At 34.8% G+C, this 12,946-nt stretch overlaps 3 protein-coding genes and 1 pseudogene across 3 annotated transcripts; 1 reads left to right on the top strand and 3 right to left on the bottom strand.

Moving 5' to 3' along the window:
* Positions 1-239: 239 nt before the first annotated feature.
* On the bottom strand, positions 240-776 carry LOC145625510 (cation/H(+) antiporter 14-like). The gene has a single exon (XM_081678532.1). It carries the CDS (start codon positions 774-776, stop codon positions 240-242), a length of 537 nt encoding a protein of 178 aa, XP_081534658.1.
* A 36-nt stretch (positions 777-812) lies between these two features.
* LOC145625508 (cation/H(+) symporter 13-like) lies at positions 813-3,230 on the bottom strand. Its single transcript, XM_081678531.1, has 3 exons — positions 3,177-3,230; positions 1,606-2,601; positions 813-1,469 (listed from the first exon to the last, which is right to left on the bottom strand). The coding sequence occupies exons 1-3, from the start codon at positions 3,228-3,230 to the stop codon at positions 813-815; spliced, it is 1,707 nt and encodes a 568-aa protein (XP_081534657.1).
* A 2,802-nt stretch (positions 3,231-6,032) lies between these two features.
* Positions 6,033-8,228, top strand: LOC145625507 (SNF1-related protein kinase catalytic subunit alpha KIN10-like). The gene is made up of 5 exons (XM_081678530.1): positions 6,033-6,237; positions 6,799-6,983; positions 7,093-7,275; positions 7,508-7,639; positions 8,094-8,228. The coding sequence occupies exons 1-5, from the start codon at positions 6,033-6,035 to the stop codon at positions 8,226-8,228; spliced, it is 840 nt and encodes a 279-aa protein (XP_081534656.1).
* A 553-nt stretch (positions 8,229-8,781) lies between these two features.
* LOC145625506 (cation/H(+) antiporter 15 pseudogene) lies at positions 8,782-12,011 on the bottom strand (annotated as a pseudogene).
* Positions 12,012-12,946: the final 935 nt, after the last annotated feature.

Genomic DNA, 12,946 nt, shown 5'->3' with positions numbered 1-12,946 from the left:
TTGCATTATTTGCATAGGCTTAAGCATTTCATGCCAACATTTTTTACAAAGAACAAAGAACTAGCTATCCGTAGATACTAACTAGTTTAATTTGTAAAAGTCTAGGACGGTGGTACCCTAAGATAAAGTTCCGTCTACATCATTTGTCGTTTGTAACACACTTTTGACCAAACAAAAAAAAAACTATTTGTCTATGAAATTTTTTATATATAAGAACGTAGAATTGAAAAATACACCATCTACTTGCTTAAACTCAAGCGTGATCTGCTTGTGCTCTTAGGAGAATTTGCAACGCTAACACTGATGTATGATTCATCATCCCTGCTTTTATTGGAAGAGTTCATCTTCCAATCAACTCGCGGTTGTTGTTGCACAACCAAGATAGAGTATCTAGAATCCGAAGAAACTAAGGTATCAGCTAAAGCTCCAATTTCGGGGCTTTCGCTCCAAGCATCGAGGCCTTGGATGGCAGGACAATTTGCTTCATGGTATCTTCCTAACACGAACAAATCCGCGACATTTTGTACCGAGAGGAGTGCTTTGGTTGTCCCTATTCCATCGTCGACAAATTTTTCTCTAACACTAATTCTTTCATGCCCTTTGGCTTTTATATGAAACTCCCTCATTACTCTTATATCTTCTTGATACTCTTGTAATTGGGGCTTGTAATCGTTTACTCTCAACCAAATCACGGTTAGCCAAACACTCGGATGCTCAGCCATACGCCTAGTTAATGCTAAGGCCTCGTGATCGTCGGTCCCTCCTATGAAGATCATCACTATTTGGTAAGTTTGGTGTCCAAATTTTGATATTCAATAGAGGCTTCCTCCAGCTTGGTCAACTATTTCTCTATCGATTAGGATGGCAACGGAGCAAGGGGATTTTCGAAGCACACTTCGATTTATACTCCTTATTTGTTGATTGTAGGTCTCTACATTACCATCGATACCCCATTTTTTATGAAATGGGACGACGATAAGGTTTGTTCTCTTGTCATGTGCGAGTGCACATATGTCGTTGTGCATACTCTTATAAGGTGTGACGGACACAAATTGTTGCACCCTCGCGTAACCTTGGCTTTCTTCCTCGAATTGTTCAAAGGCCTTAATTGTGTGATCATAGAGACTAAAAGTGCTCGCCGTCTTCTTGTACTCATGAAGTGGTGCTAAGACGGGCATAGCACTTCCGGCAAGGTTTATTAGTTGGAGTGCAAAAACCGATATTGATGCACCCACTTTCTCACACTTGGACACCTCTAGGAAGTTAAAAATCGCGGAGATGTTTTCTTCGTTATGGATGCACACTAACACTTGTAGATCCCCATGATCGCTTAGTCCCATAACCTTTCTTTTCCTCACAATGTTGTACTTATGTGAAGGGTCATACAACCATTGTACTAGTGGATACGCCACTCCGGTGAAGATCACGACGTTTATCATCGCCAATGCAAACAATCGATCATCCATAATCTATCAAAACCATAATTATCATTACATTATGAGTAAGTTAATCAATAAGGCATAAAGTAATACACAAAATGATTTAATATTTTTTCAAGGCAATATTTACTATGCTACCAAAATAGGAAAACGAACATAACAATACCGCTTGATCGATCCAAACACCGAAAGTGGCAACCTCCATGATACCTTTGAAAGTCATGATAAAACCCAAAGGCACAGCATCTTCAATTGACACACCAACAAGCATAGACGAAAAGGCGGTACCTAAGAACTTGCCAAGCTGACTAACAATGAATATGATCTCGACGGCCCAAAACGAGGAAGTTCCTTTCCATGACATCAAATTAATCCTCCAACCAGCCATGGTACAGAAGAGAGGAAGCAGTACTCCTGAAGTAAAAAGCTGTAACTTCTGGACCAATGCAGAGCCCAATGGGGGCCCATGAGGCAACGAAAGCCCAAACAAGAAGGCTGAGAATCTTTGGCCCACTCTTTCACCCCAATGCCAAGTAAACATTACAATCCCTAATATTAGCAAGAAATGAGTTTGTTTCATGTCACACCCTTCAGGAGTTCTCCTTACAATGCACATCACCATAGGGCGAAAGACGCCGAACAACACGAAATAGTAGAAGGCCAAGCTCGCTGCCGATAGCCATTTAGGGGGTGCATCAGGATTTGGGCTCAACCAAATGAGCCCAAATGTGGTGGTTAAGAGTCCAAATATATCGATCACCAACGACGAGGAACAGGCTATTCGGCCCACCTCGGAGTTGATGATCTTAAGGTCATGAAGGTAGTAACTTGTTACCATGAAGTATGTTAGTGAATTGAAGAGGATTAAGACTCGAATGCCTGTGAATAGGGTCTCATCAAGTTCAACCACTTGTCGAATCAATATAAAGGCCACGGACCCGAAGATGATGGATATTACTACGCCTGAAAATGCTATTAGTATCGATTTAGGCCCGCTTTTCCTAATCGCGCTCATGTCAATCATGACTCCTGATATGAACATTTGAAGCATGAATCCGAATCCTGCGATTGTCTTGATAATGTATCTTCCAGGAGGGGGGAACAAGGTGTTGATGATTGACTGATTATAGTTAATTAATGTTCGGCCTATTAATAATCCGGCCTGAAACAAACAAAACATAACATTTAGAGTAATAACAACGTGACAAGGAACATATGTAGTATCGTATGATAATATGTATCGCATCATTCATTTATGTACTCGAGATAATTTTTATAAATCGTGAAACGGGGTGTCACGAAAATATTGCCCTCCTATTAAAACATACAAGTATTCGTGCACGGTGCACCCAACTCTTATGTTTAGAATGCCAAGGCAGCACCAATTAATTGTACGTGTGTACATACATGTAACGTACGTGTGTTGTGCCTTGGCCTGGCCTATAATCACATTCGATGGTGATAGAGTAACATTGGAACATACATATATTGTATGATCCGAAGTAATATAGAAATAATGCATTATAAATAAAAAGAAAGGCTTACAACAATCTGGACGACAGTCATACTTTGGCGCAGGGGTTGAGCAAGGAAAAAAACGGTCCGAGTGACGAAAAAAATGATTATAATTTGGAGCAAAACTAATGGTGTGGGATAACTCAAAGGATTTTCTCCATACCAAACACCATTCGATGTTCCTGACCTTTGATATTGGCATATAAGCCTATCCTTGAATACCATTCCCATTGCCCACCATTGCTTTGGATAGGCGTCGCCACCGTGCACGTCCATTTTATTTCTTTTGTATAAGTATGCCCTTAATTAATCTTCTAAACACTAAATACTAATTATGGTTGAATGTAACAAATAATCATAGTTAACGATACGTTTGACATAATGAACAAGATGGAGAAGATTGAATACAATGGGTAATTAAATTGCCTAAGTAGAAAAAATAAGAGGGAAAAGAAAAAAGAGTCAAAAGATGGTGAAGAATAATATAATTGGTGATATTTGATCAAAAATATGAAAAGAGATGTTGAGGAACAAAATTTGAGGGATTGGACTAGATTTGCTCCTTAAAATTAGTGACCTTAATATTTATTTAACCATTGAGAAAATTAAGTTTATGTGAGGGTCTTCTAATTATGTAAATCCTTCATCTTCGGTGCTCCCTTAGTTAATGACCTCAAATGTACAATTAACACTTATAACATACATATATACCAAAGAATAATCAAAGATAATAAACTATAGGTTGGTGTTTTGGTTAATTGTACCCTTTTTTGGTAAATTGGTTGACTCAACCTTTAATTAGTTACAACTAGCAAGTCCATTGCATTGTCTATAGCTAGGGAGGGCATACAATAATCTAAGTGGACAATCACTAGACTTTATTTTGTTTCTTAATACATCTAACATTTTTTTTACAATTTACCATCGATGCACTAATTTGAATATTAATATCTATTAATTAAAAGTATTATAACAAATTTAAACCTGATTTGATTGGTTGAGAATAGAGTTGATAATTAAATATAATAAATTTAATAAGAAGTAGAGCTGAATTATTGATGTCGATGATTTAGTTGATTCAATTTAATTTTGATAATTTATTTAATAATTTTTTTTTGAATTGAATTAATTATTTCAATGACTATTATTGCTATCATATGGTTAATAATGTAATACATTAATAAAAGATAATGAATTAAGAAAGTGTATAAATGTTTTTTTTTATTAATAAAAATTTATTATTTATTAACAACAATTAATACGGAGTATTAATTGACTTTTGTTTTGTTTGTTCCAAAAAAAAATAAAATTATTAATTGACCTGAATCCACTTTTTTTTTTTTTTTGAGAAAGATAAAATCCATTAATAAGAAAGCCATACGGCATCTACAAAGACATTCAACCCCGACAAGAACATTACAAAATAAATCAAAAGGCTAATCGCTTCATCAACACTACAGACACCGCATAGAATTTCCGTGGGGGAGCGTCCCCCGCTTGCAAAATGCTAGTTCCATTTTTTAAAAAGACTATTTGATACAAATAAACGTTATTTTATATTCACCTTATTTTTGCTCATTTTAGAGAAATTAAGTTCAAACAATTTCATATACGTAGTAAGATAAATTTATATGAACTTAATAAAATTTATTTTACTTGTAATTTAAATTTGGATGATTCTTATCAAAACTTATTTTCCTAGAACTTAATTTATCTGAAACTTAACTAATCATAAAATTTACTCCGTAATAAGTTCTGATAAGTTAAGATAAGTGAAAATTAGGTGAATAGAACATACTCTAAAAAAAAACTATTTTTGGATAAGATAAGATATCCAAAAATTTAATTCAACATTCCTTATACTCAGAGTATTGAATTAAATTTTTGGATATCTTATCCAAACCATTTAAAGCTAAATACATTATTAAATTTTATGTTAAATTTTTGGAAACATAATTTAAATGAGTTTATCAATGCTTTACAAATATGAGCTAATATAAACTTATTACATTATTTAGTTGTATAGAACTTGGGTAACCTTCTTTGTTATTTTAATTTATTAAGCTTAACTTATTTTTTTTTAACTCATTTAGGTTAAACAAGTGAAAAATAATGTGAACAAAACACAGTCTTATGAAATAAATGTAAAATTAAAATAACCCTAATCATAACATAAGTAATTTTTTTTATGCAAATCATAACATAAGTAATTAATATTGTATTAATTGCTTTATAAAATAAATCAAAATGAATTATTTTCACAACTGCCATGCACATTTAAAGGTACATATATTTGGTAATGTTAATACGATCTTGCTAACGAGCGCCCCGGGGCGTTAGATAAGGATAAATTATATTGGTTGAAATGGTATTAAGTTAGGAATTCATGACAAAATCACGCGTCGTTCGGTGTAATTAATGTTAATTTTACTCTAATATTTACACTTTAATTCTTTTATCTAACGCCCGGGGGCGCTCATTAGCTTTTGCCATGTTAAGAATATATGTTTCCAAAGAAAAAAAGTAATTATAAAAAGCAACTATACATCAATAATTAACCTCCTTTTTTCTTCTACAACAAAGCCTTAATTTCTAAATGATTTGGGGTCGGCTAACATTTATCGTTTTAAGGACCTTTTTTAATCAAGTTTGACTCACTAGAGGAGGGGAGATCACATTGATCATCACTGAGTTGAACTGAACTGAATTGAGCTGAACTGATTGGAGCTGAATGGAACTGAACTGAATTGAAATTAAGCTGAAGACAACAACCCTCTTTTATTCCAATTAATGAAAATTGATAATTAATGTTCCTTTTATTAATAATTCTGACCTGACAAAATCTCTTATTTCCTTAAAACAAAGATATCACACATTATGTGATGCTCCTCCTCATTTTCTATGCTTAAACATGTATTTTTCTCACTAATTGATGTTGTGGACTGTGCTTATAAATACCACCATCTGAAATCTCTTCTATAATTCATATTTAATTTTGTCTAAATAGAGTTTATAATCTTATAATATCAGTCTAATATACACATATCATTTTAAACTCTTGTTTCTTGTAATAAGAAAATGGCTGGATCACCTTTTGCACCAAGCTCTTCATCAGCAATCCCGGATTGCGCTGAACTGGCTAGGCTCTTGCCTGACTATGCTTTGGATGGAACCATTGGCACTGGCGCGACTAGTGTAGTCAAGAAAGCGAGACATGTGAGGACTGGACAACTAGTAGCCATTAAGATCATCTCCATAAGGGATAAACTGTCTGAATATCTAGGTGATGTTTTTTTTATTTTTTTATTATTATTTTTAATTTAATACAAAAATTAAGGAGATTAAATATATATGCTGTGATCCTGCTTTGTTTGCTAACAAGATTCAGTTTTTAATTTTTATTATTTTTGCTAGTTATGTGTTGAATTGAATGTACATAAGAATCCTTTGTTTTGTGTCTTTACATTCATAGTTTAGATGTTACCATACATGTTTGTCGCGATGAAATGATAAATTTTCATTTTGTCCTTCACTAATTTAGTTTGATTGTACGAAATAGGGGGTCTTTTATTGACTTGAGTATGTGTGCTAAGGGAATTTTATATAATTGTCGTAATTTAAAGATTAGCAAGCAAATTCATAAATTAGTCATGATGAATTGGTAGATTTTCTTTGTCCCTCGTTAATTTTGATTTGATTGTTCAATAAGAGGTCTTAAGGTAGTCATTTGACTTTAAAATGTGTGATTTCTGATATGTTATTGTTACATCATTCTGGGGTTCAAGAGACTGATGAACTTTTGTTTTACTTTGGTGAAATTCCCTGTTTTTTTTTTTTCATGTAGTCAAAAAAGAGATTAGATTACTGAATATGCTTGACAGTCCTCGAGTAATTCGACTGTATGATGTTGTATACACCGAGGATTATGCATGTCTCGTGCTTGAGTATGCACCAAATGGGGATTTCTTAACTTATCTCACTTCAAGGAACTTGATGTCAGAGGCCGAAGCAAGGCCATATTTCCTTCAGGTACAAATCAGACTATATACATAGATTCATTACCTAAACACATTCTATAGTATATTTTGTATAATTTTTTGATACTAGTATGATATGGTTCTCTTCTGTCCGGAATCAGCTGATATCAGGGGTGGAGTACCTGCATCAGAAGATGGTTGCACACCGTGACTTGAAACTTGAAAATCTACTCATTGATGGAAATTTCAATCTGAAGATATCGGATTTTGGTCTAAGTGCTATCATGAACAATAGCTATTTGCTGAGACAAAACTGTGGAAGCCTACAATACGCTGCTCCTGAGGTCTGATAACTTCCTGTACTAGAATATTATGTTTTAATGTATAATCTAATGCCTCTTGGAAGCTGAATTTTTTCATTATATATTCGTGTTCAATATTTTCTCAGACATTATGTGCAGGACTTTTCTTAGATAAGTTAAGAATAATGGAGTTATTAACAGAATTTATACCTGCTTTTGTAAATATAATACGTGTTTGCGTTGCTGATGGGAAATTTCAACTTCTTTGATGTAGCTTATTTCGAATGAACCATACTATGGTACACAAGTTGATGCCTGGAGTTGCGGCATCATCTTATATGCTATCGTCTGTGGTTCATTCCCATTTAAGGATCTGGATCGTGATGGCCTTAACAAAAAAATTAAGGTATTTGTAATTTTATAATCTTGATGAAACAATATAATACGTATTATCTAACCATCAATCTTAATCTACTTTTAACAGAAGTTTGTCATATATAATCTTGGTATAACTAATGTTAGCTAAACCATTTATTGAAACAATGAAAGAGGTGTATGTATTCATCTTGTATGCTCATTTTCTATTCAAGTTATATTATGATCTGAATATAATTATTATTTTCTTCTGTACAATATAATTAAATTCAGAGTAGTTCTATTCAGTGAAAGAATTTCTGCTGCAAGTTAAAAGGTTCATTATAGTAATCAATGATTCTCAGAACGAAGATTGTGTATTGCAATTATATTAAAATTATGCCTGGTTTGATTTTCCTGGTGTAAGATAATTGTGTCCTAATTGTATTTGATCTACTTATACATCATAGCTCTACTGATGTCGACGTATTTCATGGTTTGTGCAGAGTGGACAGATTGAATTTCCTGACATGTACTTATCAGCTGAATTCCGTGACCTGGTTACTGGGATGCTCACTGTTTGTCCTCTGAATCGAATGACTATCTTTGAGATTCGTCAGCACCCCTGGCTTCTTGCCTAGCTACCTCAGTATTAATATCGAGACTTATCTATGTCCAATGTATCGGGAACAATATATGTTTCACTCTAGCTATGTGTCATGTTGCATTGTCCTGTAATCTGCATTGTGGATGTTTTAAAAATGTCTTGGCCTATATATCCTTTTAGTTATGGGCTGTTCTATGAAACAATTATAAAATTATCTTTGAATGGAATAAAGTTTTTATTATGGAATGTGTATGAGCAATATGATCATGTACGTGTTATTATTTTTTTTAATGTGTGTATGAAGGCATCTAATCATGCAAGATCGCGAGCTGCTGGCTGAATAAAAGAATCTACAGATTACGTGTTTTCTGGGATGGAAAGAGTATAACGTAATAACAGAACATAATAAAAGGTTTGATCTCGATCAAATTTTGTTTCCTACTATTAGTAGATTACCAAAAGCATCAAGTATTTACAAACTTCAAGTATGTAGTCATTAAACACAGGTTTCTGATCTAAGCACTTCTCCTAACAAAATCTTATGCTTACCAGAGAACAAAAGAGGTAAGAAATGGGAAGGAAGGAACCTACAGATCAATTCTTCTTAGATGCGTGGACTCCTCAGGGTCATGCAGACCCCAAACTCTAGTTTGTTGTTGCACCACCATTATCGAAGCCTTGATTTTGTAATTCAAAGTGAGCATCTCTCCGACTGGTCCCAACTCCCCGGTGCAGTCACTCCACTGTAAAAGTTCAGACATGAACTTTGAGTTCTTATGACGTCTTCCTACCAAAATCAGATCGTAACTAGAATTCTCTAGTGATTTTATCAGAGTTACCAAGCTCATCACATTAACTAGTATCATCTCTTCATAAAAGGTTCTATCTTCCTTGTGCAAAGTGTTGAGACTAAATTCACTTAGTATGTCACCATCTTGCAACCTGCTCTTCTCACTGTCAATAATCATGTCTTCAGAAGAGGTGCTTGAAAATTTTATCAGGGTCAGGTATACTCTGGGATTCTCTGACATTCTCATGCCATATGCTAATGCTTCTCGATCATCTTGACCCCCAAAAAATAATACTGCCACCCGGTATGTTGCAGGCTTTGATGTATAAGATTGATTTTTCTTAGTCTTTTGTGATCCTCCATGGTCAACAAGGACACCAACAGAGCAAGGAGCCTTGTCAAGAACTTTCTTGTTAAGGTTCCTGTAAACAAAAGAGGGCTCTATGTCTTTTTCGCTACATTGCCTTTGGAAAGGGATTATAATAAATGATGTCCTTTTTTCTAAGGCGATGGAGCACACATCATTGTGCATAGATGCATAGGGGGAGATACCCTTGTAACATTGCACCATGAAAAGGCCTTGGTGTACTTGCTCCAACTTTCTGAATGCATTGAAAATCCTCTCGGATTGGCTAGGATAAGTAGAGTATGATTCCCTTGGTTGATGAGCAACAAGTAGGGAAGAGGAGCGGCCTATTAGCCTGATAAGATGCATGACAGTTAAGTTAATGGGACTCGCTTTGGTGGGACTAGAGACATTCACCACATTCATGACCTCCCTGACATTATCTGCACTATGGACACAGGCCAAAATGCGGAGCTCCTCATCGCGTTTATGGTGTCTTATGGTTCTCCTCTTAAATGCCACATACCTCCTTGAAGGATCATACAGCGCCTTTACAATAGGCGACAGAACTCCTGTGATGAACACCACAGATATGATCATAATTGCAAAGCATTCCTCAGTCATGCCCTGCAAAAGTAGCAGATTTGTGCCTATTGCATTTTCAGGAGCCAAAGTATTGAACACATCATAAATTGTTACAGTACAAAAATTTTAGTGAGAATCTTTTACTAACAATTTTAGAAGAAAGGGGTGGTTCAGGAAAAATAAGACATGATAAGTTCAAATATATAAGTTTATTTTCAACTCACATAAATTGTATAAAGTTCTGATAAGATCACATAAACAATTTTCAGATGAAAAGAATGTAGCCTTACACTGTCCTTCATTCTGTGATTCAGCAATGCCAATTCAATGAGGCCTTTTGCATTCATGATCAGACTTAAAGAAAGAGCATCTCGAAATGGCATCCTGTAAAAAAGTGGAGGTGCAATCGTACCTACAACCTTCCCAATAAAGGCAACGAATACCACCAATTGAATAGCACCGACATTCTTCAGCTTCTGAATAGCAAAAACATCCATTTGTAGGCCACAAATGGCAAAAAAGATGGGCATCAGAAGCACAGAGACGAAAGAGTCAAGCTTTTCAGATAAAGCGGCTCCTAAAGGGGGTCCATCCGGTATGACAAGTCCAACAATGAAGGAAGCTATAACAGCACTAAGGCCAATAACTTCACCTATAAACCCACATCCTAGAAGAGCAAGAAGAACACCAATAATATACTTTTCTTTTACAGGCTGCCCTTCAGGCGTTTTCCTAATCGCCCATAAAGCTGCAGGGCGGATTCCATACAAGGCTAGAACAATAAAAAGGGCTACTGACAGAAAAGATCCTACAGATGATGAGAATGATTTTGCTTTGGCTATCCTAACCGCGAACCTAACTGTCATAAGAGACCACTGAAACACATCTGAGACTACTGAAGAAGAAGAGGCTAAACGCCCTATCTCTGAGTTCAGAATCTTAAGATCAGCAAGAAAACAAGCAATAACAGGAAAGGCTGACATAGACTGAGTCTCAATTACAAAAGGAAGTATTCTCAAAATGTCACGGTCCAATGTAACAAAGTGTTCTAAGAGGCAGGCAACTAGACTAGCCATGGCATAAGGAATTATAAATCCTAATATTCCTATAGCTATCGGCTTCTTGCCTGACCTCAATGCCAAAGATAAGTTCATCTTCACTCCAAGCAGAAATATAAAGAGCATCAGACTGAAAACAGATAAGTTCTCCAAAAGAACTCTGCTTCTAGCTGGGAATACTTCTGCTAGAAAATTTCTGTTATGTCCGAGGACTGAAGGACCGAGAACCACACCTCCCTGCAGGCACAAAAAAGGCAAGCATTGCATAATTAGTCAGGCTTAATTTTGTCATTAGTATTAGCTTAGTATAATTAAATCATTACCTTAATCAATACATAACACATTTGCATAACTAATATATCTATATATACTGTATTCACATAGATTTTCAATTAGTATCTTAATAAAAGTTCTAGGTAACATATACAACTTCCTAGGATGTTCAACCAACCAAAATTATTTATTATTAATGCTATCATATGAAAAACAATCAGCTAAAATGACATGTATAATAAAATTAACAGATTTGTTAACATCTAAAGGGGTGTGATAATGAACCAAACAAAAATTTCTGTACACATTTATTTCATATACACAAAAAGCTTAGTGTATGACATTGTTTAAAATTAACATAAGATCAATTCATGAATTTATTGATGCATACATATATTATACACTGACCAAGATCTGAGAAACAATAGAAGGTTGTCCAAAAGGCTTGAGAAGGAAATAAGCGACACGTGTGCAAAGAGAAATGATGGAAAGCTGGAGTAGCAAACCAGGTATGGTGAACCGGATAGGATCATCCCCAAAGAAGATGCCTCGAGACCCGGTTCGACCCATCGAATGACAAAGGTAGCCATTATCTAGGTGAAAGGCATCAGCTTCTATAGCTTTCTTTTGTGCTTCTAATACCATTCTTGTTGATGTTGTTGTTGGGGTGATCATATCATCATTATTACTATCTTCTTGCATTAGCATCGCAATGGCGGCATTACCCATCGATACCAATAACTTCCTATTATGATCACCACCCATTATCATAATAATCTTGCTATTTGGGGTTAACAAATTCCATAAACATTGTATGATAATTGCTTGAAATTAATGAAAGATCGAGTTTTCGATGAATGATGGATTAGGAAAGGGAGGAGCCAAAAAGAGGAAGAGGAGGAGAAAGAGGGATGTTTAGAGAGAATTGAGAGAAAGAGATGGGTGGAGGAGCAATAGAGTTGGAATTGAAAGAGAAAAATGAGAGGGAAAGAAGTAAGGTATAAAGGAGAACATTAATAGTTGGCATTTCTATTTGATCCAAAATAAGGCATTTGTAACCCAAAAAAAATTATGTTATAGACTCTATGTTTATTACCGGAAAAAATAACCACCATTTTTTTAAGGGTTAATAATAGGATATTAGAGATTATATTTGTGATATTTCTTTTGTTTTAAAATTCAATTTTATTCGAATAATGTTTTATTTTGATGAGAAGAAAAAAATTTCATTAATGAAAGATAGTCAAACGGCACTTATAGGAATTCTAAAATTTTAATACAAGTACAAATCAACTTAAAACTAGTTAAATCGCAGATTCGATCAACGATACTTGACAAATAGTAATTAGTATTTATATTGTTTATCTAACACATATGTATTCGAAATGTACCCATAAAGATCAAAGCAGATCAAGTAATACTTTGGTGCGTTCGATCAATATTATCGATCATTTGGAAATTAATACGAAAATTATTTGTGATGATAAAGAAGAATGTCTCTCACGAAAGGAATACACAAACTCCTAGAGGGCATTAGGAACCATTGTAAAATCTCGGTAATTTATATTTCCGGGAAAGAAAAAGTCAAAATTCTTCCAAAATTGAAGTCTATTACCAACGATTTTTGAGAAATTTTAGAGGTTTCGGGATCCGGTGTCGGAAAGTCTTGAGTACTACGGGTATACCCCCCCCCCCCCCGA

Source organism: Chenopodium album, chromosome 3 (assembly GCF_948465745.1).
Source record: "Chenopodium album chromosome 3, dcCheAlbu1.1, whole genome shotgun sequence".
NCBI lineage: Eukaryota > Viridiplantae > Streptophyta > Magnoliopsida > Caryophyllales > Amaranthaceae > Chenopodium > Chenopodium album.
Note: the sequence above shows the minus strand (reverse complement) of the source record. Positions and strands in the feature narration are given on the sequence as shown.

Coding starts and splice junctions, on each gene's coding strand:
- LOC145625508 (XM_081678531.1), bottom strand. CDS start 3,230: ATGGACGTGCACGGTGGCGACGCCTATCCAAAGCAATGGTGGGCAATG. Junction 2,602..3,176: donor AATGGTGGGCAATGGGAATG/GTATTCAAGGAT, acceptor TGTTTGTTTCAG/GCCGGATTATTAATAGGCCG. Junction 1,470..1,605: donor GTGTTTGGATCGATCAAGCG/GTATTGTTATGT, acceptor TGGTTTTGATAG/ATTATGGATGATCGATTGTT.
- LOC145625507 (XM_081678530.1), top strand. CDS start 6,033: ATGGCTGGATCACCTTTTGCACCAAGCTCTTCATCAGCAATCCCGGAT. Junction 6,238..6,798: donor TAAACTGTCTGAATATCTAG/GTGATGTTTTTT, acceptor TTTTTCATGTAG/TCAAAAAAGAGATTAGATTA. Junction 7,640..8,093: donor GCCTTAACAAAAAAATTAAG/GTATTTGTAATT, acceptor TGGTTTGTGCAG/AGTGGACAGATTGAATTTCC.
- LOC145625510 (XM_081678532.1), bottom strand. CDS start 776: ATGATCTTCATAGGAGGGACCGACGATCACGAGGCCTTAGCATTAACT.